At 39.7% G+C, this 15,734-nt stretch overlaps 1 protein-coding gene across 1 annotated transcript in view; it reads right to left on the bottom strand.

The window, feature by feature from the left end:
* The window catches only part of LOC131062304 (trafficking protein particle complex II-specific subunit 130 homolog), a 206,542-nt gene that overhangs the window by 62,554 nt on the left and 128,254 nt on the right, over positions 1-15,734 (bottom strand). Inside the window, exons 10-12 of the mRNA XM_057995932.2 lie at positions 4,544-4,634; positions 4,193-4,347; positions 3,710-3,941 (exon numbers count right to left, since the gene is read on the bottom strand). Of these exons, the coding sequence (XP_057851915.2) occupies positions 3,710-3,941; positions 4,193-4,347; positions 4,544-4,634 (478 nt within the window). The remainder of the gene's footprint in view (positions 1-3,709; positions 3,942-4,192; positions 4,348-4,543; positions 4,635-15,734) is intronic.

Here is a 15,734-nt window from a genome sequence, read left to right as displayed (position 1 = left end):
TTTCAAATCTAAGCCAGTAAGAGCCTGTGTTCCAGCAAAGCAGATCGGAAGTTCAATCATCAGATGTAAGTCCCCTTGTGATTCCAGCAAATCACATCATACCACTGGAGTTTATCCACACATAGAGACCCTACTAACCAGAACATTGGAGTCATCCTAACTGATCCTTCATGCGAATCTTCAGCAGTTAGAGACTTTATTCAAGAGAGGATAAGATGCCTTTAGGTATTTTATTCTGTGTATGATGGTGTACAAAATACACGTCAACAGGTAGATCTCTCACCAACATAGCCAATCTTCTATGAAAAGGTTTTTGTCCTCCAAAAGGGTGAGACGAACCATGTTCAATCTCCAAACCCCAATGATTTCACAAGAGAGAAATAATATAATCTGCATATTCTAAATGATTCCCTCAACTCCTTTTTAATACTTTTTCCCACCAACTTTCGAAAAGCACCACCTAAAAATTGACTTTTTAATTTAAAATCCACTTTAGCTCTAAAAAGAACTTTTCATTAAAAAAAATAAAAAATTGACAAGCAAGGTCCCTGTTTTATGTGTCCATGATTTAAAACTTATCACCCCAGTTCCAGCAAACTATAACACTAAGGTGTTGGTAGAGTATTTCAGTATAATTTAAGCATCCTAAGTAAAAATAAAGAAAATAAGCCAATAATACATCCATTTTGCAGAAATTGTCAGAATGCGTCGGAATCAAAATCTGATTGCACTAGAGTGATCCCAATGATGAATGATGATAAATGAAGCCAACTGGGCAACTTACTATAAATTTATGCCCTCTCAAAGATTCTTAGAGACCACACAAGAAGCCAGAAATAACCTCCAAAAGTAGCATATGAATCCTTCAGACCATGTGAGCCCATTGGAAACATCAAATAACCCTTCAGGCAAGACAAACAACGGGGACGTTTCGGGGACTTGGGGATGGCCAAGGGACACTCCCCCCGCCATCCCCAAGATTGCCAAATCTGTGGGAAACATCCCGGAAACTTGGGGAGGGCAGTGATTCTCAAAGGGGACGTCCCCCGTCCCCAATATGGTTGGGGACGTCTGTGACGTCCCCTAACCGTCCTGGGGACGGCCAGCCGTCCCCCTCTTCCCAGCACATTTAAAAAACAAAAAGAACACTCAAATGCTTGGGTTCAAATTCCTTGGCGAACACAGAGATAACCCACAGTCCAAAGGGTGAACCTTGGCCGGACCTGAGCGAACCCAAGTGCAGACCCAGGCAAACCCATGGGTTGGGCCAGTCAAGTCACCAAAAAGTGACTTTTTCATATTAAAAAGCTAATTTTCTTTTGCCTTTTTGGGGCCAAAAACCCTAATTTTTTATTGAAATTCTGAACTATCAATTGAAATGGCATTTGGCATTGATCAATGATGAAGTAGCATACTATTAAATCTATTAGATTTGTAATTTTGTATATTTCTTTAAATTTTGCATATAATATGTATGTGTGTGTGTGTGTGTGTGTGTGTGTACAGACAAACCCAACCCATGAACCGAGTTCGCGTCGGTGAACCCGCTCCCGAACCCGAACCGGTAACTTAGCTTCATATTGAAGTTGTGAAGTATTAAAGAGAACAAGCCAATCAAAACATGCCAAGCTTGAGGTTACTTTACATGTCACCTTAGTGGCCCAAAACCAACCACCTGGCCTTCAAATGATTGATGCACAGTTCTCACCATGTGGCATAGACAAGGAAATGTGTCACAATTTTGCACCATCGTAGCTTGGGTAGACTCAACTTTTCAAAACTTGTGGTGTATGGAGAACATGCGATATGACACTACGTGGATTTAACTCTTCAGTCAGTCATGTCAAAGGGATTGAAGGAGAAACCTAGGCCCATGCATGTCATTGACACATGTCAACTGGGCCCACCATCACAACTTTATGTTTTCCAACTAGACCAACTCTCGAGCCTACAATGAACTATAGGGTGTGCAATACCAACAAGAGCCCTCCATGTGTGATTAACATAGCGCATCGCTGGAATACAACCAAACACTCACAAGGACACGTGACAGTAGGGGTGCATGATTGCGACTTTGGAAACGCGGAATATAAAGGAACTATGCAATGCAACAAAATCCTAACACTCGGCAGCAGCAAGGATTAAGGCAAGAACAACTAGACAAACACTTGGAAAGGCAACTTAAGTCATTTTAAAAGCACACCCGCTAATATACCCATGTCAATCACTAGGAAGGAGGCAGTCACAAAACAAATAGATAGCCTTAACCGGACAACTTAAAATCAAGATACTGATTGAATAAGTCACCGACAAAAAGAAAGAATAAGGCACAAGCATAACAAGGGCAACTAGGGCATAGGATTTAGGCATAGAGATCTCAAAAATTGCATGAGAAATCTTAGAAAAATTGCCATTCCTAACAGACTCCTCATATTAAGAGACATTTATTCTAACTACTTGTGTCCTAGACTTCTACCCTAGCATTCTAGTGACAATGTCTCCCCCTTGTTGGTAATGCATTTAAAGCACTAAATCAAGCACATCGATAATGCTACTTTGGTACAAAATCAAGTACATCGATAATGCTACTTTGGTACAGTTGTATCTTCTCCTCCACCACACTTTCTTGCTAGTCTAGAGCTGCCCACTCACCCATCATGATAAGGTTTTATCAAGCAGCTATTAACAGTTAGACATTCATTTGAACTGGGATCTACTTGGAGGAAGGTATTCCTCAAGAGTTTAGATGGAGTTTCATAACAAATTCATATTTACAGTAAATTGAGCTTTGTTCATTAGGTACTGCTGTATATAGTTTGCATCATTGACAAATTGAATTCAAAATATTCCATTCATTGTGTGCATTCTCTAGCTCTTTTTTTATTTCATTAGTCAGAAAAAAGAACGAAAAACAGACTAATTTAGATTCTAGGAAGACTTGAATTTACTTTTGTCCATTTACTTTTTCACATTTCTTGCAAATAGAATTGGCAGAAGGTTCTCACTGTTTAGGACTCACAGAATCTGTGAGGCCAAGGATCCCTCACACACTAAAACATTCAAACTCTTATCTACTCAAACCAAATTCTATTTTGTGTATCTTCATGCCTTTTGTTAACTGTATCTGACTAGTTTTGGCTAAGGGCATGCCCTTCCCATTTTTCCATTTCATTGTACCAGCTGAGTTCTTTCTTGGTCCCTTTGTCATGGTTTTCACCAAATCCTATCTACCATTGGCCCTTGTTCAGATCTCTTCGACATGTACTCCCCTATGGTTATATTTGGCTCAAAGCGGTCATCACATCATTCATCTGTGGCTATAGTCATCATGTGTTTATGGTGATTGTTAATCCATGATTAGTGTATATTTCCTTAAAATCAAATAACGTTCAATTGATTCAATTCTTCAGTCATGGTGGTCCTTTATTCTGGATATGCAATTAATAATTCTTCGTGGTTGTGTGCAAACAAATTGCAATTTAAGAGAAAATCCTGTTAATTTCACCTGTGAACATAGATAAATGATTACACAGAATGCACTCACACTAATTAAAAAAATTTCTCTAAGGAGAAAATACATTCGGAAATTGCAGCTCTGAAATAAATTTCGGATTCACATAAAAATAAATAAATGTCATTTACAATTCAATCATCAAATCTTCCTTTGTTTTCAGGGAAAAGTAACAGCAACTTGTATTAAAATTAGTACCTCAAATTCCTCAATTGATGACAGAGCTTTACGTAAGTTATCGTCAGTGACTGTTTCATGTAAGGCACACTCTGCTGCAACTTGAATTTCAGAAAGCTTCATTGGACCATCAAACAAAGCACGTGATGGGCTCAGACTGTTTGAAATTGCAGACACAGAGTTTGTTCGAGACATTGAACTTTTAGATGCAGGGGGTGAAGGTGACATTACAAAAACGTTATCTCCAGCTTGGCTGCAATATATTTATGTTATAAGAATACTTGAAATAGGAAAGACTTTTAAAGGGAGATGATTAAATAGTAGATGTTGATTTGTATTTAAGAGGGAAGACAAAAAACAAAAGCAATAAAGAAAAATCAGAGATAATCTTTACAACTAGCAACTACAGGACAATTTGCAATTGAATATCTGCATAAAAGAGCATAACTCAGAAAATTTAGTAATTAGACATCCGATACCAAGAATATAATTTTGTAATGTTACCTTTCCTTTGAAAGATGACGACCATCTAACAATTCAGATACATTCCCAGCTGACAATGATGCTCTCCTTCTGTTTGCCTCACGAAGGAGCATTGTAGGCCCTAATGGTAAATGCTTCCTCGTAATTCCAAAAGGCTTTGGATTTTGGTCTATGACCTATCAAGATGATCAAAACTTTATCAGCATAAATAACTGTTTGGGCATAGGCATAAAACATAAACAAATACAGATGTCTTAGCTTCAGAGAAGAAAGATAAGGAAAACTGCATTACAGAAATATGAAGCCTGTGTGGTTCTATGGGGAAAAGTGGCAAATGAATCGCAATAGGTTTGATGCTCGAAATAAGCATACCTTCTCTTTTGCAAGCACCATTGCTTCAGAATCAGGTGGAACTGATGGCCAAACCTCTGGTTTTGGCCAGGGTAGCATGCTCAAAGCTGCACTGCTCAACAAAAGCTGACAAGTATTTATATGATATATGGCTCAGAAATAAGCAAAACCATTATACTTTTAAGAATGAAATCCAGAATATCTAAAAGAGAAACGATGTACTAAAAATTTTTCTTTTAATTGAATGTAGAATGAGGTAGCAATTTCTGTGATAACTAGTTGTTCTCTAGGTGTGCTTTAGACAATTAAGCTTGTGCCCTAATAAAACACACCGTATGCAAAGAAAAGAAATACTAAGAGAGTCAAAATGATTTAGAATACCACCATAGAGAAATCATTTGGTCAACAATGTGAGGAACCTATCAAGATGACAAAAATTAAAGTGTAATGTGCCTATGGCCCCTTCAAGCTAACTAGCATCAACCATCAAAATCTTAAGTCCTTAAGACAGCTAAACTGTTTGCAAGGCCCAAGCATTGTCAAAAGTTATGCTCTATTACCAACTAATATGCACACTGGAATTATGCAATGCACGTAGGATTCATGCCTGTCGTAGAAGTACAAACCCTAACCACCCATCAAAGGGAATCATATAGCAGTCTGCAACAACCTCAACTGAAAAAACAAAGATAAGTGGAAAATGTCAGATCTAATCAACAACACCTATTACAATATTCCCTGATAATAAAGTAAGTTTTGTTGACCTATACAGCAAAATATCAAGTAAAAACTGAAACCCTGTTCATTAGTCAGCCTCTGTTTAATGGACAACTAAGCTAAATTTTGATGGTACATCATGAGGCAATCCCAGCCATGCCAGTGCTAATGGGATACTTGGGCACCCTCTCAGCTCCTGCATTTTGGCTGGGTATCAACACAAACAATTTGGGAAAACTGGTCAAATTAAATTGAAGGCCTCAAGCTGCACATCTCATTTGGCCGTACACATCTTGCAGTGGAAGGCAATTTGCAGATCATTATTTGTGTTATGATCAAGGGTAAATGTCATGATTGGAAGCTCAATTTCATTCTCAAGGAAGCAAGTGATTTAACCCACACTGTCAAGATAATTCCCTAGGGGCATGTTTTCTGCCAGTTGATCTGCCTGACTGCTTTGCAAACCAAAAGATTGATGGACTGGGATCCTCAAGTCATCACCTTTCCATCTGTGCATGGGTAGGCTTAGTTGACATGGTCTGAGATGAGGTTGACATCACTAAAACCCATCATGATTGAAAACATTATGCTATTTTATGCAAGTTACAATCTTCATAGCCATTTGTTAAAAGCATATATACATGTAACTATACATGTTGATGGCAATGTGGAGGAACACACACTGAATTACCAACCTGTTGTGACCATTTCACACATCGCCCCATCGCAAATGGGGACCCCCTCTTTTTGCTTGTTTTTCGCTCGTTTTCGCTTTTGTTTTTAGGGTTTTGCTAGTTGGTTGGTTGTCTGGATTTAGGGCCAAGCCTTAGGGTTTTAAATTTTGCCTTTTCAAGCCAAAATCCAGTTGTTTTTTGAGAGCTTTTGAGCTTCTTTTCCGGAATGCAAATTTTGAATGCAATGATTTCGCCAAAATGGTCTAATTTTCAATTAGAATGTTCATGCAGAGCTTAAATTTGTCTAAGTGTTGACCGTCAATGTGAATTTTTGTCTGATTGAATATTTTGACCAAATTTTGACCTTTTTGAATTTTGATCCTGGGCATTGGAATTGATTTGTTTTCGCCTCGTGAAGTGTTAAAATGTGAAAAATCTTGTTATTTGGCCTGTAGGAGCAAAATCGCTCCTGTCCCTCAGTGAAGGACGGGAGCTCAATTTCAAATATCTCTTCATCCTTGCAGAGTCCAGACAAATTTTACGTTTGAAGTGATGGAGAACGGCGAGATCTTTCCATTGAATATAAATTGAAGATTTTCATGAGCACAGAAATGCCTCCAGGAGGAAAATCGCTCCTGTCCCTCAGTGAAGGACCGGAGCTACAATTCAAATTTCGCCTTGTCCTTGCAAGATTTCGAGAGTTTAATGATTTGAGGACGTCCGAAGGAAGATACTTTGCCAAATGAATATAATTTGATATGCAAAAAACGAAGGAGAATGACCTACATTGACCAAATCGCTCCTGTCCCTCTCCAAGGGACCAGGGCGAGGTACCTTGTAGCTCTCGTCCCTCTCCCAGGGACCAGAGCGATTTCCTTCATTTTGCAAAATCCAGACAAAGGTCAAGGCAAGTTTACGTTCAAAAACAAAGGAGGACATGAGATGAACACATTGAATATAAATTGAAGATTTTTGGGACGTCCATACCAGTGTTAAATGCCTAGTTCGCTCCTGTCCCTCAGGAAGGGACCAGAGCGATTTTTGATATAATTGCTTTTCTTGCAAAGTTACAAATGATGTCAAGGCATGGACGAATAGAGTGAAGAAGGACGAGTCCGTTGAATATAAACTTGGAACCTGGCAAAGTGAGATAGTGGCCACAAGGGAAGGATCGCTCCTGTCCCTCTCCAAGGGACCAGGGCGATGATGATGATAATACTCTCTACACAAGTTCAAGGTCGTTCCTCCAAGGTTCAAGGCCGATCCAAGTCAAGACGAAGGGTGGCGAAGACATTTTAGAGCATTTCCACCAAGCGCAAGGTTGTAAAGGTCATCACATGGAAGGAATGTGCACTCTAAGACCCATATCGCTCCTGTCCCTCTCCAAGGGACCAGAGCGATATTTCCATTAAAGCATCGATTTCAAAAGACAAGCAAGTGTTAAGCTACCAAGAGGATCGAAAGGACGTCATTTCACGCAATGAAGATAATTGCAAGTTGGTATAAACAAGAACAAGCTCGCAATGATGAACTTCGCTCCTGTCCCTCAGGAAGGGACCAGGGCGATGTTGGATATATTGGCCATTTTATGCAAGATTTACGTAAGATCAAGGGTTCACAACGTCTTAGAGGGTCCATGGTATGATAACAAAATGATAAACAAGAGTTTTGAACGTGAAATGATCATCATTTTGAGCATGGAGACTATATCGCTCCTGTCCCTCTCCAAGGGACCAGGGCGATTTGCTTTGGATCCTTCGTTTTACTTCAAGTACGTGTTAAGTCAAGACTCCATAAGGATAAACAAGGTTCAAGCCATCATTTGATGATAACATACAAGAGTTTTAAACGTCCAAACATTGCTAATCAAGGTAAAAGCTCATATCGCTCCTGTCCTTTGGACAAGGACCAAGGCGATTCTATCAAAAACACTCACGTTCCTACAAAGATCAAAGCGAAGCGAGGTTAGCAAGGTAAGGGACATAGTTGGGAAGACGTTGCAAAGGAGATCGAAGTTTAAAAGCCGCCAAGATCATGGAGACTATATCGCTCCTGTCCCTCCCCAAGGGACAAGGGCGATGGTCCCTTTAATACGTCCAAACGCATAATGAAGACAAATGGAGTAAGCGCAAAGGACACAAGCAATGATATTATTCGCCTTACAATGAAGGTTCGAAGGTCAAAGATACAAGATGAACATAAAGACATGGAGATCGCTCCTGTCCCTCTCCAAGGGACAAGGGCGATGTTAGGCCAAACACATGATATTCTTTGAAAATCACGTTAAGACAAGGACGCACAAGGTTTTAAATGGCATCGGGAAGATGATACAAGGAAAGGATCGTACCAAAATGGAGAATTTCGAGCAAAAACATGGAGATCGCTCCTGTCCCTCTCCAAGGGACCAGGGCGATAATGGTCATAAGATGCATTTGCTCGCACAAGAAAGAAATTCAAATTCGAAGGACCACCAGATGATCGATTTGGAACGTGGAAATGAAGGAGTTGAACGTTGAAAACGCAAGAATCAAGACCAAAATCATGGATCGCTCCTGTCCCTCTCCAAGGGACCAGAGCGATGAGGTACGTCCCTTTATTTTCATATTTTTGGCGCCAAATTAAACAATTCGAATTTCCTTAAGTGCTAAATCGATTTAAAATTTGAAAATCCATTTTTATTTGGCATTTAATATGGCGTTATCTCTTGTTAATTATTTTTTGCCTTTATTTAAAATCGAAATTCTCATTTAAAAAACGCAAGGCATTAATAGTTAATTATTTAATTAATAAAAAATCGAATTGGAGCGCTCATATATGGAGGTCGGCCTTGTCATTTCATTACAAATCATTTAAAAAGATGGTTTTATTTTTATCAAGTCGGCCTAAGGGGTGAAAGATGAGAGCGCTATATAAAGGGGGGTGAAAACTATTATTTTCACATCATTATTTTACCTCTCTACATGCGAATTAAGGAAGACGAAGGAAAGTGTTAAGTGTGTTCGAAGGTGGTGCGAGTTTCATTCATCCAAGGGTGGCGCACTTAGCTATCAAAGGTGGTGCGATTCCAAACCAAAGGTGGTGCGAATTTGAAGATCACGCCTAAGGCGAATTTGCTAAAGACTTGGAGATTTATTTGTGCGAACTTGAAGATCCATTTGAGACCACGTCAAAGGCAATAATTGAAGATCACGTTCTCTCCAGATGTGGCAAAGTCAATTTTGAGGAGATCATATTGAAGATTATCTTATACCTCAAATTTTGCCTAGGCGAATTTTGTTTTTGCATTCTAGAGTTAGCTCTCTATCGAGGTATGGCGATTTAATTGTTATTGTTTTATTCATTCATCGTCATATTTCAAATTTTGAAATTTTGATTCTTGAATTTCCCTTAGCTCAATCATTGTATTTTAGGAAATGATAACTCTAGAGACTTATCATGAGATTTCCTAAAATTTATCTCTCTTATTTACGTTATTTATTGCAAAATTCATTTCTTATAATGAAATGTTGTGTAGGTATGGCGACCCCAAAGGCGGGAGCATCCACCAGTCGCTCGGCTCTCATGAAAGAAGATCAGAAGACCGAAGAAGTGGAGACCAAGATCGTGTCCAAGTGGAGCAACATTGGAGATACAAACTTGGGGAACTTTAGCACGAAGAAGTTCCGAGAGGTCCCTTACATCGGCAAGCCATCACCTGTCGCCCGGAGAATAATAGAGAGTGGCATCATCAAGGCGGCCGGTTTTCCTCCAGCCATTCAGTGCCACGAGTTAATGATCGAGTGTGCCCGTCATTACAATCCGCAGTCCAGGACAATTGTGTCCAACGAAGGAAACACTTTGGCGTACCTTTCAGAGGAAGCCATAAGTGAAGCCTTCCATCTTCCAGAGCACAGGGACATGATATACAAGAGTATTGAAGGAGCCAGATCAGTGTACGATGATGATCCAGATGCTTGCTTAAGCATAATCAACAAGAACTGGCTACTCAAGAGTCGTCCCCGTCTGAGCAAAGTACCGAACACACCACACAGGATTGATTTCCAAGAGGAGTACAGAGATTTGATTACCATGCTCAACAGAGTTACAGGAGCACCTCATTTTGAGAAATGGATGTTTTACTTCATCCAGGTGATTGTTCAAGGAAAGGGTACAATACATTGGGCTAGGATAATTAGCCATTGCTTAGACGTACAGTTGAGAAGACTCAGGGCTACTAAGTCCTTCCACATGAGTTCATACGTCATCTATGCCTTAATCAGGAGCGTTGAGTACGCAGGACTACCTCACAGAGGAGTGATTGGAAGAGGACCCGGCGAGGTCAGAGTTTGTGAATCCTATACCTACTTGCATCATCCACCAGGGAAGAACTACAAGTTAATCAATGATACTTTCACGATGAACATCACAAGGACGTTGCAAGGAGGGATTCACAACAGATTATCTCAGGATGCCCAGGAATTTATCAAGAGGTACGGTGCTTGGTTCATTCAGTTTCCCAAGTTCACTTACATTAGAGTGTATGGATGTCCTTTACCTCCATACATGTTGCCGAGGTACCCGACAGATAGAATTGTGTTACTTGAAGTAACAAGGCAGTTGGCAGCATATGTGAAGGCATTCAGACACAGACATCAGAATGGAGTTCAGGTACCTATTATTTTGGGTAATTCAGTTGAGGTATGTCCTAATGTCTTAGCCATGGATGACGCAGAGAAGGAGTTAGCCTTGTATCCCTTTTCATCTTTTGTTTGGAGGAATAGTTTTGATCCACATGGACACTTAGAGGAGACGGTCGGTAGAAGATTTAGACATGAGTACCAGATTGAAGATTTTATGATGAATCTCCTAGATGATCTCGAAGTGAAACGAAAGATACATTCTAGATTGCCTTTGGATTTCATCAGGAAATGTAAGATTTACAGAGTAGCCGACCAAGCTCAGGACAACGGCAGGCACATCCAATCTTCATATGATAGAGAAAGCAAAACAATAAGTTTGAATTGGAATGAGCCCGAGGCCGTGGATTTAAATGATTTGATGGCACCAGTCTTGTCTTGTACTCGTAGATGGGTAGACGTTCAGCATCAGAAGTTGAGAGAACAGGGCATAGCCATGTCTTTTACTTTGGAAGAAAAGCCAGCCGAAGGTGGAGCCAGTGTTAGTGAAGGCAATCCTAATCCTAGGAATTCAGGTGAAGGTAACCTTCGATGTGCCAGTGAGGGCAATCTCCATTCGAGAGGTTCGAAGAGAAAGGAAAGATCAGAACAGAAAGAGCCTTCCAAGAGAAAGCAAGGTGCCAACAAAGATCAAATACCAGGTACTTCTTCCAGGCCAGAGGATAGAACAGTTCGAGTAGAAGAGTCCATGGAATCGATGGTACAGAATGACAGACAGGAAGAAGAACAGGCACAGCATGTTTCATCCGATGGATCTCTCCAAGACTATGATTTAGATAATGATAATGAAGTGACATCTCCTCCCAGACAAGAAGAAATGGTACATAAAGAAATTCAAGTTCAAGAGACAAGATCGAATATCCCAGATTGGTTGAAGGAAAGATTGACTAAGGTGATCGTAATTGAGGACGAGGACAGTGCAATTGATTTAGAGAGCCTCGTAGGACGTTCACATATGACAATAGAGAAGAAGAAGGCTACAAAGATGTCCAAGATGATTCGAGATGAGACTGGATCTAGAAAATTGCAGATAGCTACACCGGCAGCAGACAAATATGAGGGTGAGATCCTAGCAGAGGACTATCATATACAGACTATTGAGTTAGGACCTTTTACAGCAGAGCAGACTTTAGATGATGCCACCGACACATTTGAGGCATTGAAAGACAAGCTTAGAGAAGAAGTGGAAAAGAATAGAAAGCTTGAGAGAGAGAGAGGTGCATGGAGGACATATTTCAGTCACATCAATGAACCTTTGGGACGTCAGGATCCAGTTAGATCACCATTGCAGGCATTGCCCCTTCAATCAATCAATGAAGCAGAAAGATTCAGGAACCTGGTCCAGCGTACATGTGGTTGGATGGATAGATCTCACACGGTGGCCATTGAGTTTGTTACAAGGATGTCGAAGATCACCCATCAGGCTATCCAAGTTCTTGAGATTATTCACAGATTGATGGCAACAGTAGCTGCATTTGCCCATACCAAGGACGTTGTCATCCCTGTCTTGAAAGTTATAAGACACACATCCAGAAGAATTTTAGCACAAGAGAGGATCTTAGAAGGTGATTCTCACAGTTTGTTTCAGTGGTCAACCTTACTACATATAAAGAGTGTTCTCTTTGAGGACATCAGTGTTAGATGTGGTCAAGTTGAGGAGGTGATCAATCCGATCCAGGACAAAGTATTTGAGGTACTTCGTACCATTCTTGGCAGAAGGATCGAGGTCGAGACAGATGTGGATTTACAAGAATTTGAGGATAGAATCAAGATCATCTTTCGCAAGGACGCAGATGTTACAGATGAGCAGTATGATCAGATGTATGCCACCATGCTCCTGATTGATAGAACAAAGGAACTTGAACCTACTTGGGACACAGCTCTTCTAGATGCATTTGATCAGGTTATCCACTTAGAAGAGAGTATCAAGAATCTTCCCGAGATTCCAAGCACAGAAATCGAAGGAATCGTGACAAAATTCATTGCATATGCTAAGAAAGAGAATTGGAAAGGGAATAAGATTCTAGATGAAAGGTTGTTACAGATGACATGACATCTTATTTCTCATTGGCTGATACCTCCTAGATTTTTGTGCCAAATTTAATATTTGGCTATGTATTTAATGTTGTTCAGTAAAAAGGAGGTCATTTGTAACAAACCCTAATTAGGGTTTAGGTGTCATGATCTTGTCCATTGATTTACTTTCAATCTGGACCTTTCATTGTAATTGGGGATGCTATTTATACCCCCATTTTTCATTTCATTGAAGAATAAGAAAATAGTGAATAAGTGAGAGAGATAATAGTTGATTAGAGTTAGAAGCAATTTTTATTTTGTAGCAAGATTGAGTCTTGAAGAGAGGAATTCAAGCAATTGTTGTATATGATGACTTGGAAATCAATAAAATATTGAAGTTATGGTGTTTTGTTGCAAGTTTCTTGAGTTATCTTCATGGTTGTTGGATGTATTTGAATCACGCTCAATCGAAGTAGTTTGTTAATTTGAAAGACTAAGTGTGAGATTTGATATTTGGTAGGATTCGCAATCCAAACCACTAGCTTCTTGCTGATTGTAGGAACGCCTTGCGTGGTCAACTGGAAAACATTTTGAGTCCTTAACCTTCAAGCATTTTCGCATCTAGGATATGTACCTTCGTAGTAGTGTCCTTGGTCTTTGATGCATTGAATACCATTATTACCCTAGAAGATCGCACTAATTTCAATTGAGTTGTTATCTTATGGCAAAATTGAAGTTGGTTGAGTCTTGCCAAATCTCATTCATGCTAAGTCATTCATAGGGTTAGGCTAGATTAGACTTTCTTAAACCCTGTCCTTTTTCCATTTTTTGAAAATTCCTTTTAGTCTAGTAAAATCTTCGAACTTTTGAATCCGTAAGACGCCTTGGAGGAAACAGCAAATCACATCATACCACTAAAAAGCTTGTCCACACGTGGAGACCCCACTAAAAGAACCTTGGAGTCCATCTAACTGATCCTTTTTGCAGATCTTCAGCAGTTAGAGACTATTTTCTCAAGAGAGGATAAGATACCTATTGGTATTTTATTCTGTGTATGATTGTGTATAAAATACACGTCAACACAACCCTACCCAGTATATATATCCTGAGGTATTCCTCCCTCTTTCATTCCTTAATAGAAGTATTATCTTGCCATCTCTGTTATTTCTTTTCAAACAAGTTGATCTACCTCTTACTCTCTCTGATTTAGCAACAATGGCTTTCTACAATGAGTCCTAACTACAAAGAGTTGAAAGTCACTTTCAACATTATGGATTCATATACACCTCGTTTAGTTCATGTAGTCCTCAATGATCAAGCCGTGGATTTTCATCACTCTAATGGAAAGCTCACATCTACAAGCAAATAACCTAGTGAAGAGAGGAGGTCATCTGATGTTGATAAACTTAGGTTCATGAGTCATGACTGAGGTAGGGCTTGAAGATTCAAGTGCCCTTTCGCAAGAACAATTAGTGGTCTTATAAGTGGAACGTGAAGAGAGGAGGTCCATGGACATGAAGCATATTTCTTTGTCCACAACCAATGTGTTTCGGCCTCACAGTATGAGGCACCACCTTCTCTTCGTAGAGAATCCACTCTTGCTCTTCCCTTTGATTTCATTCAATGCATTTTCCTGATTGAAGGAGCAAGAAGCCTTCCCTCCTTGATGTTAAAAGGGATGCTCTTAGACAACTCCCAATTCCAAATTTGGGAGGTTTGGGAAAAGCAATAGCGCCACTGATGAGGTTCACTTTGGTTTTGGTTGCGCTCATATTGCTCTTGTGTCAATAGCGAGTGTTCTACTTGTCATAATGGTGGTGGAGCTATTGGCCTCATGTCAAATGGTGCAACCACTATTAGCACTAGTGATGTTAATTGTGGTATTCAAGATGCTGCTTTGTCCTACAATAGTCAATGTTATCAATTCAGGGGTACTCGTTGCAGTTTTTTAGTGGAAGTTGTTATCACCCCCCATGGGCCCTTTCTGTTTCTGATGTCATCTAGATCAGGTTATTACAATTGCAGATACTCCCTTAATTACATACATCAATCTCAATTACTTACATCCCAAGATCCTTTATGTTTCATATAATGGAGGAAGATCAAACATTCCATCTTGTCTCAAGTCGCTTATCATTTCTCCCATCTTGAGCGTGCATGAACAAACTTCTTCATCAAGGACAATTCCTTCTTGAAGGGTACTGTATCTATTTTGAACTAAGTCTTCCATTTCTGACTCCTGATGATCTTCAATAACTTGCAATTTTGTATATTCATTCGCTTCAATATGCTGAGAGTTGCCTTGGGCGGTTCACCTTGCTTGGATGTATTCCATTGTTTCTTTGATCTTTACTCCAATGGCCTCTCGTTCTAGTGTGATGTAGGAACAATCTTCATCTACTTGAATGCATGATTCAATATCTTCTTCTGATTTCCTTCTTGATGAGGTTGCAATGCATGTTTTATCTGCAGGACTAAGATGCTCGTTCCAGATGCATTTCCTTGGCAACTCTAATAAAAGCAAAGATTAGACAATCGCCTCGGACTCGCCAAACTTGGCGAGTCCGAGTACGAGACATCCCCCCAAGTCTGGCGGGCTCGGACTTGGACTCGTCCGAGTCCAGAGGCCGAAATCGCCAGACTCGCCAAGTTGGCGAGTTTGGCATAAACTCGCAAAACTCGGCGAGTCCCATGCCTGGGACTTGACCGGCGGCAAGGCCCAAAAAGGCAAAAAGAAAAAAGCATTTTTTATACATTTTTAACTTCTTTATTTTATGTTATTTATCCTCCAACCCTAAAAGTGAACTTCATTTCATTCATTTGGAAAAATACGAGGAGAAAAGTGAGTTGTGAAGAAAAACAAGGGTGCATTGAAGAAAAACCAGCAAGGATGAAGTTCAAGATTACTTCCATTTATCACATTGGGGCTGCATTGTGTTTGGATTTGGTGCATCAAGAGTTGGATAGGAAGAGTTTGCAGCTCATTTCAAGCTTGTTGTAAAATATAAGATTGTTTTTTTGAAGATTTTTTGTTTCTTGTATGCAAAAATTCCATTTTCTATTCATTTATTTAGAAAGTTTTACATTTTCTTCCAAAATCTTTGGTATGTTTGTAAATTTATTATGTTT

The sequence above is a fragment of the Cryptomeria japonica genome, chromosome 7, assembly GCF_030272615.1.
Source record: "Cryptomeria japonica chromosome 7, Sugi_1.0, whole genome shotgun sequence".
NCBI classification, from domain to species: domain Eukaryota; kingdom Viridiplantae; phylum Streptophyta; class Pinopsida; order Cupressales; family Cupressaceae; genus Cryptomeria; species Cryptomeria japonica.
This window is presented reverse-complemented; position numbering and strand designations above follow the sequence as displayed.